Genomic DNA, 24,957 nt, shown 5'->3' on the forward strand with positions numbered 1-24,957 from the left:
TGAACCATTTTTTACTTTTAAATATTTATAAGGACATTTTATAGAATCTAGATTTTTTTTATTAACAATCATTCTCTTGCTTTGTGTGCCATCTTGAATACAAGGGCTTTTTTGCTATGGATTCTAGGATTTTCGTTTCCATTAAAGACAAAGTACAGTACAGTAAGCTACAATGATGTTGCCTTAAAATTTTGCTAGGATTAGTTGTTTTTACCCTTTTTACCTATATTTAGCTGTTTTGGTGCCAGGAGCACACCTAGAATGCCCTATCACGCTACCTACTATACATAGGCAACTGGCTAGGTTTTGGAACAGAGCCATCAAGCTACCCCGATTACAATACATCACCCTCTTTCACCCTTTCTCTATGGTCACACATAGGCAAATATTTAGCATTTTATTTGGTATGATTTTCTTCATTTGGGATGCCAACATCGCCACCACAATATTGATGTGTATAAATTGAGCCACAAATAAAATTAAAATACTTCTCAGCTTGTGTTGTCTGTTTGGTGACTCACGGCATTACCATTCTTCTAATTCATTTTTTTTAAAGGGTGTTCACTTAGATGAAGACTCTGTCACATCAGTGGAGTACAAAAGGCTGTTTTATTTAAAAAAAAAATGGTCAACCTTCAGGATGACTCATTTTGTTGTATAGTGTTTGTTTAATTATATCTCGGTCACACCCCTATACCGGAATAAATTCTTTAAGATGCAGTGACAACAGTAACCAAAAACCTTTTTTTTGTGAGTGTTGCTGTTTTCTGTGGCCACTCAAAGGTTCCAATATTATGTATAAACTGATGGTGTAGGGGCATTTCAGTTTAAGATTAAGTGGAAATACAGAAAAAGGGATATCTGAAAGCACAACATTTCTAAATTTATTTTGACATCGAAGTGCATTGCAACCAAAGTTCACATAAATGTGCTGTCACAATTGTAAAGCGATGCTTTATTCATCTACATCTCTCCAAAGGAAAATTAACTTCCTATGACATGCTTTCAAATAAGTTTTCCCTATTCACTTTAAAACTTCAGTGTTTACGTGCCCTAAAGTGCACCGCCAGAGGCAACAGTGTGTATGTGCCCTGAAGTTGATGCATTGAAAGATTAGAGGACTATTAATATCAGAGTATTAACTGTTTGGTAAACAAAAATCATGCCCATCAGTGTAAGGTTGCTTCATTGTGTGAGCCAGGCGACAAAATAAAAGTCATCCATTTTTCATGAAAATGACCTCGTGGGATACAGATGTCACCTCTGCATAACCCACTCTCAGAGGTCCACAGAAGAAGAAAATACGTGTATCCTACTGAAATATCACATTCAAAAGGCCTCTGACTGCCACAAAACACTATTCTATCAGATATTTTTTTATATTTGTCCAAAGGAATTTGTGAAAAATAGACATGATAGATATTTTCAGACAGATATGGTGACTCTTTCACACATAGTCTAGACCATGGGGGTCCACTACTGTTTTCTCACAGTAAATATTCAAACAATCTATATTAACAATACAAATAATACACAGAAAAGTATGTAGGCTATGTGCAACAATAACAGTGCTTATGTAATGTGTTAACACAATTCTTCCATGACAAATTGTTTCAATTTAAAATGCTCTGTTCACACATTTAGTATAAGGGGGTCCCTGCTCAATGCATCTCTCATCAAAGGGGTCCTTGAACCTAAAAATGTTGAAGACCAAAGGGATCACAAGGGTTTCTCTCTTTTATGCACCTACATCGTTATTTAAAGGAGCTGCAGGCCTTTGTAAGATTTTTACTGTATAAATCAATAAACAACTTTGTTCGTAGATATTTAGAAAGCATGCTTATTTGTGATGCCCCTGCCGGTTGTTACATGTCTTTTGTTTGGTCTGTATTTCGTTTCAGGGAATTGGTTGGTTAATTGCATATTGGAAACACAGACGCAAGGGATGATTATCTAATGGCTGGAATACACTACAAAACTTTTAAAATCTGAACTGATTTTTATAAACTAGACATCATACACTTGTAGACTTTTTGAAAGTTTCAGATAGAAACACACTAACTGGTCAAATCTGCAGACTGGGAAATTCAGACTGAAAATCTGGGCAAAATCTGAGCAAAAGTCTTCACCTGCCAGATGGGGTGTCCTTTCCTTTTTGGACTACACATAACGTTTATTCGTTTGTATTGTTAACTTTTGTCTCGAGCTGTGTTTAACGAGATCTTCTTTTTAGTATGCTTTTTTATTAATAAAATGTGAATTTGCCGGAAGTATGCTTGTCTTCTCCCGTTTTATGTTGTGATTTTATAGAATCGCAACAACAATGCTATATCAAGTTTTTCTATTTTTAAATGCTTGTTCCGTGTTGGAATGTCTGTTTTTGTTTTGGTTCCTGTGACCCCACCCACTGCCAATTTACCCAATGGTGCATTTCGACAGTTCCGTTGCCAGTTGGCGACAGTCACATCATATTGCAGCCATGGTAGTGATAAACAGATCCGAAGACAAGTTCTACTCTTCCCAAAAAGCCTACACATTCATCGAAATTAAAAACAAAAACATTGCGTGTGTAATTTATAATTCATAAATGTATATATATTTGACCAACTCTCACCACTCAAAATGCAGCTTGGTTTGTACGTAATGTGTGAACCTGTCCCTTACCAACCATTTCCCCAATATTCAATCCCCAGCAGACGTTTTGGATAAATGATTTACATATTATCAGTATGCGAAAATGATTGTCCTAATCACTCAAGTGCTTTAACAAACAGAGTAATAGATTTATTATATGTAGTGAATGCTCTGAAATATGCTTTGTTTGGCCATAAACAGTACATATAGAATGACTCACATCTCACATTCTGACTCTTCATTGAATAAAAATTGTTCCCACACAAAAAATGTTTAACAGAAAGAAGTATCACTGTTCTGTTTGCAAGTTACTAAACTTTAAATATAGTCACACAAACTTACAGTCACAAACTGTACAGCAGAGGTGAAAGACAGCAGCATAAGCAAGAACATATTAAAGTATCGATATATTTGGTTTATATACATTTCTGTCAAGAGTAAAAAAGGAACATCAAAAGTAGGATTTCATGTTTTCTGTGTGGGACTTACAGCAGCTTTAAGAAGTATTTGGATGCACATTTTAAAAATGTCTCAATGGCAATATCAAGATGAATGTGGCATTTACAAACTACAACTTTACTTTACTATTAATTTCTGCCTTTTAAATAAAAAGCCACTTGGTTTGAGATTTGTGACATTTTTGAGGAACTGAAGTATTCAAATACTTGATTTAGCTACTGTACCGTTCATAAAATACGCTGTAATATGAGGGACTCGCATCATACATACATTCATCAAATAATCACAAGGTAAAATATGACCAAAGCAGAGAAAGAATGAGCTGGGTATATATGCCCATACAGAAAGAAGACAGAGAGAGAGAGAGAGAGAGAGAAAGAGGGAGAGAGGCCAGATATCATGCACATGGCTAGTTGTTTTTACTCAGAAGGCTTTTCAAGCTCCTCTCCACCGCTTCATCTAACTCCTCCTCCAGCTCTTCTTTTTTGGACATGGCTAGTTTGGATTGGTAGTCCCTCACCACCTGGTCTATGTAAGGGGCACTTTGTGTTCCGTGCAGCATGAGGGTCCATTCCTTCAGCGCGCCGCTCTGTGGGCTCTCCCCCTGGAAGCCCACCTCCAGGAGCCAGGTGCCGCGTGGGTCCTCACCCCACGTGTGGCTGGTCATGAAGGGCCATTTGTCGAAGCCCACCTTGGTGTCGTCATCGCGGGGTCTGCGGCTCAGCAGGATGGATTTGGTGCCCATGGGCGATGTCATGTTGATGTTCAGGTCTCCGCGGCGACTGGCGTTGACGGTGATGACAGCCTGCACGTGCTCCAGATAGCGCACAAAGTTGTCTTTTCCTTGGCAGGCGTCGGTTGCGATTGTCAGCACCAGTTTATTGCCTGACTGTATTTTACTGCAGGAAAAAAAGAGAGCAAGATGGTATAACTCATACATTAAATACCACTATAAAGCCAGAGGCTACAGAAATAAACCTGGTTGTGAATGATGATGGGAGATACTGTCTGACTGGCTTATACACAGGCAACAGATGGCATTTTATCAGGTGCATTTCACATCAACCTCTGCTGTATCTCTGGCACCACACTAAAAGGATTTGACATTGATGGAGAAATTCTATAGAGGACCCTTAGGCAAGTTGTGGGCTTTTACCAAGAAAAATGCTACACATGTTTGATCCAGATTCACCTCTCTGGAACAATGGAGACATACAGAGAAGATATACAGCATTTCATTGGAAAATATGGTCCTTGCTGTCATAGAATATGGGAAAAAAGAACAAAAACGCCAATTTTACCTCTTACCTCTTGTTTTTTTAATGTTATTTTATTGTAAATTATGACTCCAAATCAAGAGTCAGTTTTGTTTTTAAATTGTCTATGATAGTCAAAAAAACAGGAAGTGTGTTGATTCTTACTGGGTCTGGCTATTAGATCAGATTATAATGTACCCAGTGACATTTACAGAGTTATATTAATGTAGCCGATAAACAAGAACAAATCTGAAGCTCTCTCTAACCATAGCGTGACACAAAGAAAATTAAAAATGTGAAATGAATAATCATTCAAATGAGCTTTTGTGTCCAATGAACTAAAATCACCCAGAGCTATGCTTTTGTGCTTGGATTGAGAATGGCCTAATGTTTCTACGGTTATGAGCTACAGCCGTCTCCAAACAAACAGTAAAACCAGGCCAAAAAATGATTACATGTTCCTCTATTTTCAATACCGCACCATCCTGGTGCCAACAATTGTTTCAGTCAGATGATGGCTTTTTCGTCCTTCATAAGGCTTCTTTGTTGTCATGTGAGGACAAAGGCCCAGCGAGGGCTGCTGACTGGCTGTTTTGTGCTGCTGTGATGATAACAGCAGAGGACTTGAGTGACTGACCATAAAGAGAATGTAATGGCATTATCAGACGCACTTTTCCCAGCCTGGCCCATTACGGCACTCCGATTATAGGGTTTGTTTGTGAGGATCTCTTGAGTTTCCCAGGAAACTAGTTTATACAAGTACCCAAAGAGCACACGACAAAACACATGGGTGCGTCTTTGGTTCCTAAATGCTCAACAACAATGCTAAATGCTGAAAACATCAGAGACATAGTTTTAGACAATCAAGTACATTTTAAGGTACATTTAATCACAATTATTTTTTATTCCAAAATGATGTCCTAAATAGCAATTTTGTTTATTTCATCCTATCTTACAATAAACACATTTTGTTTTTGGGTTTGCTTTCGAAGAAATTGTTCAATTTTGCAACACTGTCAGAAAAAATGGTTTAAATTAAAAAGTGCCATTAAAAGAATAGTTCACCCAACAATTAAAATTCTGTCATGATTTACTCACCCTCAGATTGTTCCAAACCTGTATACATTTTTCAGATCTCATCCTGAATATTTGCCTCCCATAGTATAAATTTTCCCCACTATGGCCGTGAATGGGGGTTTAGTTCTGTTTGGTTACTGACGTTCTTCCAAATATCTTCCTTTGTGTTCAACAAAAAAATAAAATGTATGTAGGTTTGGAACAACCTGACGGTGAGTAAATTATAACAGATTTAGCTTTTTTTTGGTGTACTATCCCTTTAAGGGTATCGTCATCTATCCACCAACAACATTTGGTGAGGGTGTTGTCATCATCATCATCTTGTCAATGCAATCCTGTATTATTTTTCAACATTTTGTTCTTCTTTCCATTTAGGATCTTGATAGATCTGGCAGTGTGAGGCGTCATACTAAGGAAACACAGCCTAAAAAATGTTTTAGTGTTACTCAGTAGAAAGAAACTCTGTAACATGAGGGCGAGTAAGCGATGGCTGTATTGATTTTGGTAAAGACATTAAAACTCAGCTGTGGTCTAGAGGCTATAAAAGCATTGGCATAAACTGGCATTTGGCCAAGATGACATTGTGAAACTGAGATGTGGGATTTTAGGAAGATTTAATTAACGCTGTTATTGGTGTACTAGCTAGGAAACAAGGAACTGATGGGTTCTTTTTAATTACGGCTCCGGCACAAAAGGTGGCACACTGTGTGTCATTTGCCGCCTGCAAATGGCTTGTTTTTCTGAATAGCTTTGTGGGAGCACAGTAACGAAGAACCAAAAATGTGCAAACTAAACAACACTGTTTATGTGCTGGTTCATATATTCATATTAAAGGTGTACTTCACCCAAAATGACAATTCTGTCATCATTTTCTCACCTTCCTGTTGTTCAAAATCTGTAATAATGCATTTGTTCTGATGAACACAGACAAAGATGTTTGAAAGAATGCTTATAACCAAACATATCTTGCCCCCTGTTGACTCCCATTGTTGGAAAATTTACTCAAAATAAATATTTTGAAGAATGTAGGACAGCAAACAGTTCTGGGACCCTTTTGACTACCATTGTCTTTTTTCCTACTATAGAAGTTAACATCTGTCTGGTTATAAGCATTCTTCCAAATATCTTTGTCTGTGTTCATCAGAACAAATAAAATTATACAGATTTGGAAAAACTCGAAGGTGAGTAGATGATGAGAGAATTTACATTTTTGGGTGAAGTATGGCTTTAATGTCATTCCTTAATGTTCTTTTTAGTTAGATTGACTGTACAAAAATAAAATGAATTTTACCTTTCAATTTTGAGCAGGTACAGTAGGCCTATTTCCATTTTTCCCCTGTTCATGGAAATTAGCAGTGTACCAGTTTACAAAATGCCATATGACAATTTAATAAGAAATTTTAGCTGTTTATTAATTTCTTTGTTTTTCTCGATTCAAACACTCTAAAAATGTCTGGGTTAAAAACAACCCAATTAGCAAACCAGCGCTGGGTAAATATTGGACAGAACACATGCTGGGTTAAAGTAACCCAGCACACTGGGTTACACATGATAACCCAGCATGCTGGGTTATTGAAAAAAACCAAAATGTTGTCATTTTAACTATTCATGTGTTTAATTCTGGGTTGTTCTTGCTGGGTTATTCTTAATTTCTTCTGTACTTCATTGTCAATCAAGACAATTGACATTTATTTTTAAAAATTCATTTTTATTTGACTGTAAAAATAATTGTTAAGAAATGTTTTAACTTTTACAGCCAATAACAGCAATATTTTTAGATTTGCATGATTTAAAGAAAATGGTTTAATTATAATAAATAAAAAAAATTCATATCAAACATTAACAAGCATTATAAATAACATTACAAAATAACTTATAAAAATCTCCACAATATGTAGCAACAAATGTCAATTAATAAAACTAACTAAATACATATAAATTATGTATAATACATTATGAATTACACCACTTAATACACTAAGAAACCACACATGCAGCAAATCAACTCATTAAATACAGGCTACCACACTCGTGTTTCTTTATCATATGCACAAACCTTGAAATGTTTGGTTTAAAACAGAGGGAGCAATATAATTGACTGGCCGCTTAATATCCAGAGTGGACACCGAGAGAGGCGTTCCTGAACCGTGAATGCTTGACCGCGCTCGAGGGGCACTCGCCGGTTTGACTCAAATTTTGTTAAATTCTCACTAAAGTTCATAACTTAGCTTACATGTGATGGGGTTCACTTAAATTGAATTAATTCGCATTGTCGCGCATGTTCACAGGACTATGCGAGTCAATTTACATCTGAGGTAACAGTTGCTGGTCGTCAAAATTACATCACTAACGTTAGTTAAGACTTGCAAAATGTTAAAAATTCTGCCCATTTCAATAAATATTCCCTTAAAACTTAAAAAACGTAGGCTACCTTTAAATTGCTCCAACCAGTGACTTTGCCCCTTTGATCATTATTAAAATGAAAGTTGCGTAGTACACTCAACGTCTTCAGGGCGGTAAACGCGCGAGACTCTTCAAACAACCCAGCGGCAGAATCAACCCAGCACAATAACCCAGCGGGTTTAACCCAACACCTCGAAAACTAAAACTACCCAAAAAGTGTTTAACATGTGGAAAAATAACCCAGCAAAACAACCCAACGGACTCAACCCAGCGGTATGGGTTAAAAGATAACCCAGCCATTTTTAGAGTGAAGGTCAACAAAACATTTGATTGGAAAGACTGTTTAAAACAATTGTGCAAGCTTTATGGAAATTACCACACTAGCATATTCATGAGTTTAATGTAAAAGTCCAAAAGAAACTGTATAATAGGAATGTGATAAGATGTGATAATGCATTCGCTTTCAGTGTTAGTGAAAAGGTTTCATTGGATCCCATAATAGACTCTAGACAGCAGTACATTCAGGGGACTCCCACGAAATCAATTAAATCCCCATTTTCTTCCATCTATGGTGACACTACACATTGTTCAGTGAAGGTTAGTTGCACATATACGCTTGGAGGGATTCATTAGCCGACACAGATGTGAGCCTTATCGCACGGTAAACGCTCCGCATGCTTCTACTCATTATATTTCAACAATCTCTTCTCCTCCTACTGCTGCTTAACTGCTATTCTCGCCAGAACTAGAACTCTCATGAACTGTGTGTTAGGTATGATATGAAGGTTGGCACTTTGTTTATGGGGGTTTTGAGGGACACTTATACACACAAATAAGAATACACACATACCAATTTTACAACCCCATCATTGTGCCAGTGAAACTCGGTGTAATTGCGACGGTTGTCATAGCGTGCTATGCCCAGCAGTGAGTAGGCGAGGACTAAATATAGCAGATGTGAGAATGAGAGGTGTGTGTGTGTAGAGAGAGAGTCAGTGGGGGGGTGACACATGCAGTATGCCATCACACAGAGCTAAGAGAGCCTTAGACCTGGCTGACATAATCTCACAATGATGCTTGTTACGAATATGGAAAAATATCACTATTATGGTAATAATACTGGCACAAATTTGTGATGTCGAGTAGTTGATGTGCTGCGGTTGGCTATGGTCATCTGAATAACTAGGCAATACGTGAGTTTTGAAGCAATATTCTTTAATACAGATCTTTAAATACATGTATGCATGTGAAAGACACTGATGTGCATTCAACATTCTACATGTTATCAGTATTTGTCCTCCCTGGGAATCAAACCCTTGGCACTGCTGATACAATGTTCAACCAGCTGAGCTACAGGAACACAGCTTGAGCTCTGTCTATAACATTTGTAGCAAAATGTTGTTCACACTAAAAAATAATAAACCGTGGATAATTATAGCCCTAAGGATAAAGGGAGAGTTGTGGAATTTTATAATAACGCCACATTATTTGGACATGGTTGTTTAAGTTCACTCAGTTCAGTTTAGTTCATCATACATTACGTTATCGATAACATACTTCCGTTGTGTGGAACCACTGTCCATAATTGTATTAGTTAGTTTAATGTATTGTTTCTTTTCAGTGCATATTTCCTGTCTGTTATTTTCCTATTTTATCATTATTTTGTTATTTCAGGTTTAATATGATACCTGTCATCTATCATGCTAATGGATTACATGTCTTATATTCTAATACTCATTATTAAGTCAAAGTTTCGCAGACAAGGCTTAGATTATCCATATGCCTTAGTTAAATAACATTTATCAGTTGCTTTTATAAAAATGCCTGCTACAAACATTACTAGTGTGCATCTCGAGATAAACAATGGCACTGACATATTTTCAGATATGTTAGGGCAAGTTATTTTCAGTTATTTTAGCATGGGACAAGCATTGTCTTTGAAACAATAGTGTTTTAGTAGGATATTTTAGTATCTTGATGCACTCTCCTATCATAAAAGCGTTTAGATATGAATGAGCCAATTGTTATATTTAAATTATTTTGTTATTTCCATAAAGTATTTTTTTATGCATCTACCTGTACTACTGATGTTAATATATACCATATTCACTGTAAAGATGCAACAATGCTACATAATAATAGAACTTAATATAATTTCCATTTTTCCTAAAATGTTTTCTCACACTGTGAAACTAGCTACATAAATAAAATAAAATTCAATTAATTGAACTAAAATAAATTAATAAAGAGTTTTCATGGTACTCGCTATAATATACTGTATATTGAACGCAACAATTTTACTCAGTACAAAAATCATGCCCAACTCAGAATGTATTTCATCTAACATCTTGCATCTACATTTTTCAATTTGTTTCAGTTAAAGTTGCCACTAGTGATAATTTACAGTTGTGCAAATTGAAAAATGTACATGCAACTAGTCTCAATAAAAAGTTGAGGCCTGATTTTTCAATCCAATGAATTCCCACTATTAAAATTAAAGTTCCATCCAACATGTTGATGTTGTTGAATACTTTCACTAAGAAGTAAAATGATTGGCTTTTTGCCCTCTTATCTGCACTTTAATGTTTATAATGTGTACTTACTGTATCTCTTGTATGGATCCAGCCACACAGTGAAAGCGCTCCGGTACGGCCTTCCATTCACGGGCGAGTTTGACCATGCCTCCAGCATCCAACACACCATAACCAAACAGATGGTTGAACTCCAGACCCACACCGTTCCTTCTCCACTGGTGAACCTCATCGTGCAGTTTGTTCCTCTTAGATGTAAGTACAGTCAGGTGCTGCAGGTCTCTCCAGGTCAGGTTTGGACTACACACACATTTAAAAGACAAAAAGGTCACTATAAAGTGGATGACTGTAAATTTAATTGCGGTTGTCATACGCAGGAAACGTTTAAGCCCTCTTAAAATCTACTAAACCCAATAGTTATTGTGGCAATTTAAAATACATGTGTTCTGTTGAGTCAGGGCTTTCCTAGAAAAGTTCAGGTAGCATGAGAGCAACAAAACCCTTACAGCTGCACTTGGATTCTTGAAGCTCTTCTACTTCAGATGAAGAGCAATTTGCAGGGCGCAGTACAGACATCAGATGTTTAAAACAGTTTGACCTGCAGTGTGACCTAATTAGTACATACAGTATATCAAGGTATGAGTATTATTATACCGTTATATAAAAATAACTGTGTCTTGTTTTATTGTGTTTTCTTTAGATTTGAAACTTGATAGTAAGCTGTAACATATGACGTCATTGAAATGTAAAATATTCCTGTAAGTCTCAGACCTCAAAACTAGTACTCAAAAGTACAAAATGTACTAAGAGGTACAATGCAAACACTGAATTAACCAAGAAACAAAATGATAAAGATGCATGAGATATTGTTTCTTTACATAATTTGTTGTTAATGTTTGCAGACAGACTGAAATTAAAGATTATGCAGTGTCGACTATTTTGGATAAGACAATTCACAAATCTGAGTAACCCTGTTATTGACCTTTTTTAACATTATTCTTTTAAAATCTTGCTGACAAAAAGTGGACATCAAGGAATATTTTTGAGTTATTGTAAAAAATGGATGTTTCTGACTTTCAGTTCTGATTTTGTGAGCCAAAATCAAAACCAATTTAATTCAACTTCAATGATCATAGCGACATTGGTAAGCAACCATAAACATCTCCACTGCATTGTGCCAAACACAGACCTTAACTTAATGCACACTTAAGTCACTTGCACTATTGTATAGTCTAAATTGTTATCTGTTCATATCCATCTGTACATTAATGTTCACAGTATATATCCTTCTGTATATATTGTCCATAGTACATACCGACTGTCATATTGTTATAGAACATTTGTATAGTATTTCCCTAATATTGTATTCTGTATTTATTCACACTGTATATCCTGCACTTGCTAATTGCACTTCTGGTTAGACCTAAACTACATTTCGTTACACTGTACTTGTATATGTGTAATGACAATAAAGTTGAATCTAATCTAATCTAATCTAATCTTAACTGTGCGTTCACACTGCCGCCATTCAGAGCGTCAAAAATCGTTCTGGCCACCCTGACAACAACACTAAAGACAGATTTGTGGACGCTCTGGTGCTCTGACGTAGACCGAAGTTTGAAGCACTGAATTATCTGGAATCCACTCAAGCAGGGACTTCTACGTTCCGATTGGTTGCCTACGAAACCGCGTCATAGGACATTACCATAAAGTTGACTTGATTTCTCCTCAACAGCCAAGGAGCGCCGCTGCTCGCTGCTGCCGGCTCACATTGAAAATGAATGACTTCAGGCCACTTTGATGCAGAACAGAGTTACGACACTGGAAGAATGGAATGCGGAAGTAACTTGTGTCATGGATGGCTCTATAGTTCCAAACATTACATTGAACTGCATTCATTTCACTCTTTCCCAAATACATACTTAGGTGACTTGATAAAATAAATATGTGTAAAACTGATGTTTTATTATGAGGATGTTTTTGAAACAAAATAATATTTTCCTAAATAAAAATTGATTTTCTGCATGTCTGTATGTGTGATTGAATGATTTTCTATAAAGACTGCACATTAAATAAAATGTTATCTACCCTCTCCCTGTATAAATTATATAATAAAAACTCTTTCTAACTGAAATTGTTTGTCTTGTTCATTTTTCAGTGTTCTTTGTGGTGCCATTACTTGCTATGATTGATTATTTATTGATTAATTACTTGTGCATTTTTTTGTAAATGTCTCAAAATAATTTAACATAGGTGTGTACTGATGGTCATAGAAGCATATGTTAGTATTTAGTGATTTTTGCAAATACAGCTGCTTCCATTGTCTAACCATTCAAACAGACTGAACGTTTGGAACTATTGAGAACTCCTTGAGCCACGTGATCACATGGCGACGAGATCAAAGTGTGTCGTAACTCTAGCAGCTATGGGAGAGACCAATTAAAATGTGGGCGAAACGTTACCCCCTCCTGCCTTTGAACTATACAATGAAAGAAAACGTACAGCAAAATCTTTAACGGATAACAGTCTACAACCGTTTTCAATCCACATTTACTTTTGCCTGGACAGAGAAGACCATTCTCCTGCCAGCTACATCATTACTCAGTACTGAGCAAACACAAGGCCTTTACACAGGGAAGGTCATGTCAACAGTTATTAACACCAGTTCTAACACATAACACCCTACTAAATGTGTGACACAAGTGCCTCCACCAGTTCATTCCACACAAAGCTTTCTCAATCAGACTCATGTTTATCACAGTTGGTGTTTAAATCCCTGTTGATTTGGTTTCTTGGATTTCAATAGAAGCAATAAATAGAGCAGTGGTATCCATGTGTGAGGTGTCAGAATCATTTAACCAAGTGAAAACCAAAAGTACTTTTTCGTGTGTACCCATAACCTAATCTAATGTAATTATTTAGGCAAATTACATAAACGAGGAGAAGAGAAGGAGGAGGAGACATGCCGAAAGACTGGAGGCTGGGATGAGGCTTTTTTAATATCATGATAATTTAAGAAGATTGGATTCCTCAAATTTACAGTAAATATCCTTATTTACATTGTAATGAAACAGACCCGATATATTTATATTCCCTAGCTTTGAAAGCTCTGCCACTGTTGTGAAACTTTATTGTTATGTTTTATGACTTTGATTTCTTTAGCCATTTTATCACCAATCAAATCTGTAAAAGAGAATCTTCTTGCTGGTTTGTTACAGGGAAGCTCTCTGCCCAAGACAGTCTGTGAAGTGGAACAATTGTTCATGTGACGATGAATTGCACTTGCTTTACAAAAGATCAATAGATGTGTTTGACTTTATGCGGCGTTGTGCAGACCGATCGGCGGCTCACTGAAAGCAGTGCAGGCTGGTTAGAAATTTGAGCCACCGTTGATGCCTCGTCACTCTGACGTTTGACATTAAAGTACCGCTAGATGTAGCGCTTCACTGGCTAGACTGATGTGAATTTTGTTTTAACATAACACCATCAAAAGGAAAACTATTACATTTTTAATAATCTGTTTTGGTTCAGAAAAAAAAGCCATACAAGATTGCAGTTAGGGTAAATAAATGACTTGTCACATTTTGGACGAACAATCATTGTAAAGTTCCTTTTAAAAGGTTGTACAGTATATTGTATCAAATTATTCTTGTGTGCACTTGAGTGTTTGGTTGCATATTTCGTCATTGATGATGTATCATTTTAATTAAAAAACATTGTTAAATTAAAATGTATTTCTCTTAAGATGTAATCATTGTGGTACATTTTTTTAAAGATCAATTTTATGGTCTTTTTTGCCTGTGACAGTGGAGAACAGACAGGGAAGCATTGGATAGAGACAGGGGAGTGGGACCGACTAAAAGTGCTGGAGACGGGAATCGAACTGGTGCACTTGCACTATATGGCGGCAAAATAACCGCAGCAATAGTCGTGCCGTCTTGGATTCATTCTTGACTTGAAATGTAAAGGTTGCTTTTCTGAAATATTGACGCTGACAAACGCAGCCTTCGAATTGAGACGCAGCTATGGATTTATCTTATAAAGGCTGTATACAATTGATCTTGTCAAACGAATAAACTGACAAATATAGAAAAAGTGTTTGTCCAGTCTATTTGATTAGAATGAATGCATTTGCAAATCAGTTTTTCATTTTTACCACAACAGACTTTCAAAGCCACACAGTTTAATATGCACACATTTATTCCTAATCTCATCCCTAAAAAACTGCTGAAAACAGCTCGGTTACTATCTCCAGTCTTGTTACACTGATAATTGCATTACATTACATAAATCACATACATCACATATTTTCCATTTAAAACAGTATTTAGTAGTTTGCGTCAGTGGATCCTATGGCTCAACATTTCCTTTGTTGTAAAATACTGATTCTTAAGCCACTAATGTCGTCAGTTGCTGTGGAACATTGTCTGTCTTCTTTGATTGGTCACCACAATGGATCTGTAAACAGTTACTCCCGCCCTCATACATTTGATTGGCCAATGGCCACATTATTATGACATCCAGGTCCACTGCAAGACCACTGTTAGATATTATTTTCCCCATAGATAAATGAGCCCAAATAAATGAATGAATAAGTGTAGCCTATGTGTGGTTTTAAGGCTCACAGAGTGGATAGCTGCTAGCTGAGCAGACAGCTGGCTAAATGTGGAGGAAGAGGATTCTTTGTCTGACATGCTATGTTTTCTATACCTTATTTGGTATAACCAGTGTCTTATGGCACACTATAGAAAGATGTTTCTTCCATATAGTTTCTATACCTCATTTGGTATAACAGGTATTTTGTTGTGCACTATATAAGTATTTATCATCCCTGAAATAAATGTGTTCAAAAGCTGGACGCCTTTGTGTCTAGTTCTTGTGCTCCCAGATCTGCAGGAGAATTCTCTCACAACATCCATCCTATTTCTGATTTGATTTAAGGGTAATCCAAAACACAGAAAGACACTTAGTGTTCGAAAGGAACCTGAAGTTTAACAACCGCTTAGGAAAAAATTTGGCATCCCTGGTTAATATAAAGTGTTTCAGCCAAGTGACACAGAAATCACCACTGATATGCAGCTTGCCAGGCTACAAACCAGAAAGAACAATTGTGCTGCACTTCACAAAATATTAGAAAGTTACAAGCTAAAAAAGGAAAAAAGTACCTGGCTACATTTAAACTACTAAATATTTCAAATATCTGTTCATATCACCTCGAAAAGGTTTGTATTTTCATTGTTGTGTATTTTCTTCATTCTGTAAATACAATGCTGAAATACAATGTAGACTGATGTCAAGCAATAGACACTATAGCTTTGCGTATAAAAGAGTGAAGGCACAAAAACATCACATGTGCTACAATCAATCCATCAGTTGATGTGAGTCAAGTGAGTCATTTGCATTCAGCATGCTGAATGGTTCAAAATGAACCTCTGATTCTTATTCTTTTATATTGGCAAAGTTAACGTAAAGCTTCTTATCAACTGCTAATAAAAAACAACCTAATAAAAAATAGACTCTCACATCTATACTGCGGAAAACAGAAGTGTACATACTTGGCCTCCAATGCCAAAGCAAACACGCCAGCAGCCTCAGGTGCAGCGGCAGACGTGCCCGAATGACGCAGTGTGCAGTTTCCATACAGATCCGTGGTGGCCTACAGGCAGACACACAGAGACAAATACAAAAATATTCTTAATTAAACATTAGGACCATTCAAATCCTCATTTTGAAGATTAAACTGAAATGTAGGTGCCTTTAGCAAATAGCAGGTGACTAGAGAGCATACAATAGTGTTTTGGTTAACCCAACATGAGTAAAAACATGAGACAAGTAGCTTAACTACATCAATGTGTAGTTCTGTGTTAAATTTAGTAGCCAGAAATGAGTTTGGATGCAAATTTGAAATATCCAAATGAAATCAATTACTTTTGTATATTAACAGCTGGAATATGTGACTTCCTTCAACATTTGGGATTTTAAACTAGAAATGCATACTGTATAAGTATACAGCGATCATCTGTCACTCTGACCCTGAACACTTTTCAGTCACTTCAAGTGTTTAATCTAATAGTGGCAATAATCCAATAAAACATTCAAAAACACATGTCATACAAACAAAAACATCTCAAACGACACTTTGATGTTTTATTTTGGTTTCAATAGTGCAGATCAGCGCTCAATTGAAACTGAAGGGATAAAGTGATGATCGCTCTGACAGGATCCAGACTGACTGAGGCAATTCCCCTCCTGACACGATCAAGGCTGACAGACTAACAACCATCTTCATCTCAGATCCTGTCTCTCAGCCTGAAGATATCTTCAGATTTAGTTCATAACTTAATGCATCCCTCCGATTCCATTTTCAAGTCATTGTTTGGGAACGAATTGGATGAAACAATTAACTTCACGTCACATTATCACTATCAAACTCTGCATTATTATGCTGTGGAATAAAGGATTGCCTTTCTAAAGGATGGTTTAGGGCACCTAAGACTCTCACACTCTGAGAGCCAATTGAGTCAAGCATTTAAACACCGGCTTTAACAATTTCCTGACAGCATCAGAGGCAACATCGCAAGATTGAAACCATTTGATTTCACCATACCATTATACAATTCACATTAAACATTAAACCATATAGAAACGCATTTGTGACTCAGAAAATGATAACGTTTTATTAATTCCAATTGGGACATTATGGACAGTGGTAGTACGCTTAGGAAAATTTCTTCGGAGAAACCAATGGTCATCCGCCCACTATTCGAAATAAGGTGGTACGCAGTTATCTTTCGGGCCAGAGAAAAAAACATGGCTAGATTCTTTAACTGGACATTTTAAATGTGGAGGTTGTACACATTGTGATAATATGGTGAGAACGAATACGTTCACTGATGTGAATTCTGGTAACTCCTCTTATGTAGAATACAGATTAGAATGTGAGTGTGGACACTTCTATATTGGTCAAACAAAAAGGAAATTATGTTTGAGAGTATCTGAACATATGCTATTCGTATTCTCACAGGAAATATGGTGTACCCTATGGCGAGACATTATATTGAAGCTGATCATGCTTGTGCGAGTTCACTTAAAGTGATTTGAATTGAATCCATTCCACATTCAATAAGAGGCGGAAATAGATTGAAGGTTTTACAATGAGAAACTTTTTGGATTTACACGCTTAAGGGCACTAAGTCTCCTGGAGATAATAAGGAAATGTATTTTTTAAGTGTTCTTGTAATTATTATATATATACTGTATATATATATATAATTTTTTCCTCTTTCTCATCATAAAGATTGATAATTGATGTTATGTTTTTTGTACACAGATTATATTAGAATGGTTTATATTTTTCTGTTGTGTTTAAGATGTAGAGCTTTCGCCAGTCCTACGAAGTACCCAGCTGTTTGTGATTCCTGCTTAAGTAGAGTAACGTGCACTTGATGTGTGTCCTGAAGAAGGCTGTGTATGCAGAAACGTGTAGATTGACTGTTTCATATTTTCAAACCATGTAGTCCTGTCTATTAAAGGCTTTGTAACTATACCACACAAGGATTTTTTTATTTTTGATACGGCATTACCTCGGATTATCCAAAGAGCACCGTTGATGAAATAAAGAGACCCGCGTGGCCGTTTTTTGAATTGATCAAACACAGTATATTTAAAACCCTTTTAAAACGCAATTTAAGAAATCATAAAAGTGAAACAACACAATAACACCGGATGCATGCACAGACATACTCACCACACCGGCTTCAGGGTTTCGTTTACGTCCGTTGCTGAAGGTGGAGGCTAGTGTGGATGAGCAGCTTTCATCATAAAGTGCAGTGCGTCCATCATTGATGGCTGAATTAATAGAGATGGTCCACATGCTGGAGGCGTATCCGTCACAGTTGCAGTCGTCATAGCTACCACCATCTCCCGAGGCCCACACATATATGCTGCCTTTCCCACCGCGGCCCTGTTGGACACGTCAAGCAACGCTAGTTAGAACAGCAATCACGCAATACAAAGCATTTACAAGATCTTTATGATGATGTTCTGTGAGCCATTTACTCGATTTATCATACAAATTACGTTCACATAACAACAAGTAATTTACCAAATAGATGGAGTTTGAAGACCTTTTAAAGACTACACGGTCTCCTCTGAGTGTCGATGATGACCTGACGGGGAAATTCAGACAGTGCAATTGTGGTGCAAAGAGGGTGCTTGATTATTGTTATTTTTACAGTGCATGGTCATTTACTATCCTTACACACCATGAACAGATTATGGTCTTACATGGACCTAGAGCAACAGTATCTTCGGAGTAAACAAATAGGAAAATAAGGTCTCATGCTCTCTTAAAATGGCACTTGTATATTCAATTATTAAGAAATAAAGAAATGCAACACTGTAAAAAAATATTCATTGTTTTTTTTTGTTCTTGGTTCAACATAAAATAGGTACCTAAAACTTTGAGTTAATTCCACTTTAGCATATTAGTTAACATTTCTGGTCAAGTTGACTAATATGTTTAAGTTTATTAATTAACTCAAAACTTTAAGTCACCCAGGTAACACATTTTTTCAAGTTGAACCAACAATCTTTTTACAGTGAAGAAACCAAGCAGTGCACACCGTGTTACAATCTGAAATAAATGTCAAAACTAATAATCTGTTACATTTATGCATATGCAAAGCAGCTTACATTACATTGAATTGTGCACTTTTTTTTGTTTCTGACTATATGCAATTCTCTGGGATCAAACCTATGACCTTGGCATTGCTAGCACGATGCACTAACCACTAAGCTACAGGAAATCTTTATGATATCCACTAAACAAAATGCAGGTTTGGGTAAAATATGGACACTTTAGAATTATGTGCCTCCCCTTCTGCAGCTTTATACGATGCAAAGGTCCAAAAGTGGTTGGGAGTGTCCATATTTTATAGTTTTCATGTATAGTGTATAGTTTCATGTATAAACTATCATGTATAGTTTTATGTATGCTTTCATTAGTTTTAACATAAAGCTACAGTTTGTAAAATCCGCCGCTAGAGGGTGCACATTCAAAAAAAAAACAATGGCGTTGCTTAATGACGCTGTGGAATGATGGGATCTGTTTTCTTCAACTCCACCACAGATGGCCATCAATCAGAAGGGAACGAGATGTTTATCAAGTTTTTATGTCAGTAAAGACGATAACAAAGGGTAACGCGGATATGACGCAATTGACATGCGACTGCACAAGTGAAATGTTGGAAACATTTCAGATATTGTAAGTACTCGACTGAAAAAAATATATAACACTGGCCTAGTGGTTTTTGGATATTTTACTGCAAAATTGTTACAAACTGTACATTTAAGTGAACATGTTGAAGAACAGCTACTGTAAGCTCAACAGGACTGAACTGTATTTGGCGTATCATTAACATTCACTGGGCATCCTACAAATACATAAATGAAGGATACGAGAAGTGTTTGCCATCTGCCCCTCGTGATGATTAAACAGCACTCAATATTACCCTCAGCGTCAGGCTTACTCCTCTCTGACTGAAACAAATAAGCCGAAGAGACAGAGATGGTCTTCAGCCATCATTGCTGTCCCTGTCCTCTCTGATTTTCATTGCAAAGAGCTGTTTAAAACATGCAGAGATGACTCTGAGTGATGCTTCGCTTGACAATTTGCCACGGCAATTTGGAATTGCAAATATTGTTCATATCGCTGCAAAAACTGTTTGTCACATTTTATTCTATTATGCATACATTTTACCTTTGTCCCTCTGCCGTAGGCGTTTTATAACTCTTTTTTTCCACTAGTTGGCTGCTGTTAAAGTTGATCTAAAGTGGCAAGGGACCAGGAGGAATATGAACCTCATTTTTTATTCGACTGAACCAGCTGTTACAATTCTGTACCTCTCTGTTCTTCTCTATTTTTTCTCCACACAATAACAGGTGTTCCATCTTAATTAAAACAATAGAATTCATGAGGGAACACATGTTGCTGTGCTACACTTGTGGGAACATTCTAGACAGCAAACATTCTTTCAGAAACTAGAATGAGCATTTCGGTTTACAGTATCCTACCTTATTGACACCATCCGCCATTGCCTGCAGGGTGAGCTCACGGGGGCCGTCCACTGTTTTGCCGTCATCGGTGGGACCCCAGCTGGCGCTGTAGATGTCAATGACCTGCGGCATGTGGCTGATGGAAGAGGCCTCGATGATGTCCGTCATGAAGGGCTGGTCCAGCATACGAATACCTGGACGGAGACAAAATTGAGGAGCCCACTTTTATTTCCAGCTCAATAATGCTCTACAATGGTAGTGTAGAAGTATGGAAACGGGATCAGAAGATATTTGCTTTGGCACAATGTAGAGCAGTTTGGAAATCTAACGGCCGGCTGTTCCTCAGTAAAGTTTAGCTAGTGATGCTGGTTGACCAGCATAGTTTTTGGTAAATCTAGTTGATGATTAAAGTGTCAATAAAGTATATGCAGCCTAATGGAATTTTATCAGCATTTATTGATGCAGACCAGCATTTCAATTACAACATATGCTTGTGAACATCCAAATTGTTTGTGTATTCTTTAAAATACTGGAAGTGCTTCTGGACCAGTATTGTTGAAAAATGGTCCCAGTTGAGCTCTTTACTGACAATAAAGTAGGTTACCTAGGTTAAAACATCCACTAGAACTAACTGTAGCAGAAAGGCTAAAGATCAATGTGACACACAATATATGTATTCTGTGTATAGAGATCCTTTTCATCCTTTCGTGTAGGACTAAAGGTAAACAAAAGCCATTCGTGGCCATTAGTTAGTCTCCTTTTCGTTTGTGGCCATTTGAATAGAAAGAAATCAATGTGTAGCAGAGCATAATGACGTTTTTATTGATGCTGATGTTTGTGTGCTGGCTTCTGTGAATAAGGGAAAGGTGGAAGTTATCAATTCAGCTGTTATTCTATAAGGCTTAGAAACAACGGCATGTCGCAAATGAACTCACGTCATTTATCACTGTAACCGAGCACAACTCCCTCTAACGAAAAACAGCTAGAAATGTTCTGTGTATCAGAGACCTGATAGATTTCTTCCACAGTGGTTGAGGCATATTGCTTCTGATGTGAGCTGCATGTTAAATGAGTAGAAGTAAGAAAGGACTTTGTGCTCATGGTATTTTTGTTAATAATTATAAGAATAATTACATAAGGGAGTCATAGTCCGGTCATCACATCAGACATGAGAACTGTACCTGCCACTTTGGAGTTGAAGGCTACGCCCACTCCACAGATGTTGTTGTTAGACACTGCAGACACTTCTCCAGCACATCTTGTGCCATGACTGAAAAATTAATACAGAGATTTAGGAAGTTTTGTATTTTCAAAGCTGAAATGCTGCACAGATAATATGTGAGGTTGGCTATTGATTGAATTCTATCGATTCTGCTTATGGATTCCAATTCTTATCGGGAACCAATTTCGATTTAGCTGAAGTAAAACATAGATATCAACCTGTAAGGTCATTTAACCTACATATTGACTGGTTTGCAAAAAATATATTTTAATGCGCTCCGAATGTACACATAGCCACCACGTTTTTCAGATTTATTCAATTTTGTATTTCCATCGATTTATTAAAATTTGTATTACCATCGTTTAACATAAATTATAGTTCAACTTGAATTAGCAACTCTAATAAAACTACGGTAAATTTGTGATTCTTGTCCTTTATCACAAGCTAACAAATGCACATTTCTGAAAATACATACACAGGAATAGATGACAGGTACTTAAGTATTGAAGTATTCGATTCCTATTCCTTTCGATTCCGACTTGGAATCGATTTTCGATTCCCAACCCTAACTATATGTAGTCTATATATTGAAATCTATGTCAGTCTTAATAGTATTCAAGTATTCAAAGTGTAATTAATGATCGGGTATTATGCTATGTCATTCTGACTTCTATACACTGTTAAACGTGCTTCTCATGCTTAACATGGTCATCTTGTTAAAATATGAGTTAGACATATGATGTAGTATTTCTGTACTTGATCCTCTCCCCCAACTTGTTTCGGAAAGTGTTTTTAATCGTCACTGGGATCCTATTCCTATTATTGGCCATTCTCCCGGCAAAGTAAGGCAAGGTGAAAGAAAGATTCCGGCCACAAGCCGACCGATTAGCGAGACCCGCTTACCATCAAGGTTGTCTGTACTGGGTCAAGATGGACCGCGCTGCACTGCTGCTTGTTACTATTGCAATATTACAAGATAGGTTTGTTCACGGCATGTCAGTGATGGAAGTTATATAAATGTTGTACATATAACGCTTTATTTGGAGATCGTTTGAAACTGTTAGATGGTGTGGTCCCAGTGCTAAAAGATGCTGGACCAGAGGGTAAGTCAAACTAGAGTCCTATCCGCACAAGATTAGAATTACCTGGGCACCTCTGGTCATTTGTAATAATTGCAGAGATTGTCTGTGGTCTTAATCCCGTGCGAATCGGCCATATCTGTAATTTGTAAAGGAAAAATTCCCCCACAAGTTACCTACCATATTCTTACACCGAGGTCCTGTGATAATATCAGTCCCGTGCGAATCGCCATCTCTGTGATTTGGAGGGCTCATATATCATTTTTCAGGGTTTATTCATCGTTTGTGAATAATGGAGGCTGTGTCGAAGTGTTTTGATATTAATTTGGTTGCTGGGTCATTTCCATACATTGCCAAAACTGTTGGTTGACAGGGGGTCTCCCTGTTTATTTATTTAGCATGGAAACGCTTGTAACATTGTCAGAATTTGAGACCTGTGATCGCAATCCAGACAAAAGATCACCGCGATCGAGGGTCTCAAATGGTGACATGTACAGTCATATATAATTAAACACCATACAACAATAGGCTATACAAACTATACGCAAAGCCTTGCCATCACATCCGGCTTAATTTGAGTAAAATCACAGGCTTCACCTATCCCGTGCGAATGCGCCACATAATCACAGACAATCTCTGCCATTATTACAAATGACCAGAGGTCCCCAGGTAATAGTAATCCCATGCGAAAAGGGCTGAAGTCATATGTCTGTGTTTTGTTGGCAAGAGGCGTGTAGGTGCATAATGTACAAAACACGAATGGATGATGTGTTGCTTGCTCGTGCTGTAGTGTCATCCCCATTCTCCCCACTACTCCCACCTCTAGCAACTCATGTTTTTCCGGTAATAATTGTACAGCTTTTTTATAAATTTGATCAAAATAAATACTCTTCGAAGATAGGAAGGATGTGAAGGCTTTCAAGATTAATATGAGATTGGCAGAAACTGCCTGTGAGGCGCGATCTTGAATATAGTATTAAAAAAGAATAGTCAAAGAGGCGACAGTTCTTCTTGTGATAAATACCAGTGGTTGAGATTTTACAACACACTTAGCCAGACACAATGTGGGGAAATAAGTCATCAGTGACCCAGTATACAGTATAGTTAGCCAGAGTCCTTTCTAGCACCCCAACCCATGTACACGATATACTTAAACAACCTATGGACCTATGGAGCTGATTGAGACGCATGGATATTTTACGATAACACATTGAAGGCTTGGGTCCTAGGTGGACTCACAATTACTCACAACATCGGGTACATTACTGACCTCATGCTACTCAAATAACACCCCATAACACAAAATACGCTGCTAAAATGGTTTGAAAAACAGCAAACGGCATTATGAAGCACATCAATGTACCCCTCCTTCCAGACAGACAGTGTTTCTATTTATATGAGAGCGTCTGATAATGCTGTAAGTCTGCAGCACAGATAGTATTACTGCTGCTCTCACCACACAACCCAGCCTGCTTCACAACCGAACCAACAGAGAAAAAGCCCTCATCTTCTTTCTTATTACATTGTATGTTCTTGATGTGTATTCAGTACAGTGTGAAATCTTGAAGCAGTATATTTGTGTATTCAAGCTTGCTGCACTGTAACAGTCGGCTTGCCAATCTTCACTGACCTTACCTCCCATAGGGCACCTTCTGTCCTCCATACACATGCAAGAGAAATGCAAGCGCAGCCACAAACACCTATATACCTAAGCCAAGACAACAGCCACCCTTTTGTTTATGATATATTACAGTTTTTTATATTTTTGGCCCATTTACTGTATACTGCTGCTGGCTTTTCACTTTATGTTTGAATAAGGATACGTCAGGGATGTAGGGAAGTCAATAGCATTTGTGTCCCAACATAATTCTTGCAGGTGCTGGCAGGGTTGCCAGGTCCAAGAAATATTTCCAGCCCAATAACCCCTCAAAACCCGCCGAAAAGGAATAAAAACTAGCCAAATTTTTTCCCTCTGTCAAATCAAAGTTTACAACTGCCTAAAGACGTTTCTATTGCCATATTTTTTATCTGAATGGTTTCCTATGTATTGTATATATTGTTTTGTTCTGTTGAACACAAAATAAGTTTTGGGATATTTAGGAAAGCAAACAATTCTGGGTCACGTTTGACTACCATTTATTTTTTTCTGCGATGGTAGTCAATGCTGCCAAAGAATTTGCAGCAGCTAACATTCTAGCAAATATCGTTGTGTTCAACCGATCAAATACATTTATACAGGT

The 24,957-nt window shown here is 37.2% G+C and overlaps 1 protein-coding gene across 1 annotated transcript in view; it reads right to left on the reverse strand.

The window, feature by feature from the left end:
* Positions 1-2,759: 2,759 nt before the first annotated feature.
* Positions 2,760-24,957, reverse strand: part of pcsk2 (proprotein convertase subtilisin/kexin type 2) — a 40,511-nt gene continuing 18,313 nt past the window's right edge. Inside the window, exons 7-12 of the mRNA XM_056761500.1 lie at positions 21,598-21,686; positions 20,435-20,610; positions 18,108-18,323; positions 15,916-16,016; positions 10,433-10,660; positions 2,760-3,992 (exon numbers count right to left, since the gene is read on the reverse strand). Of these exons, the coding sequence (XP_056617478.1) occupies positions 3,503-3,992; positions 10,433-10,660; positions 15,916-16,016; positions 18,108-18,323; positions 20,435-20,610; positions 21,598-21,686 (1,300 nt within the window). The 3' untranslated portion in view covers positions 2,760-3,502. The remainder of the gene's footprint in view (positions 3,993-10,432; positions 10,661-15,915; positions 16,017-18,107; positions 18,324-20,434; positions 20,611-21,597; positions 21,687-24,957) is intronic.

Source organism: Triplophysa dalaica, chromosome 11 (genome assembly GCF_015846415.1).
Source record: "Triplophysa dalaica isolate WHDGS20190420 chromosome 11, ASM1584641v1, whole genome shotgun sequence".
Classification (NCBI taxonomy): domain Eukaryota; kingdom Metazoa; phylum Chordata; class Actinopteri; order Cypriniformes; family Nemacheilidae; genus Triplophysa; species Triplophysa dalaica.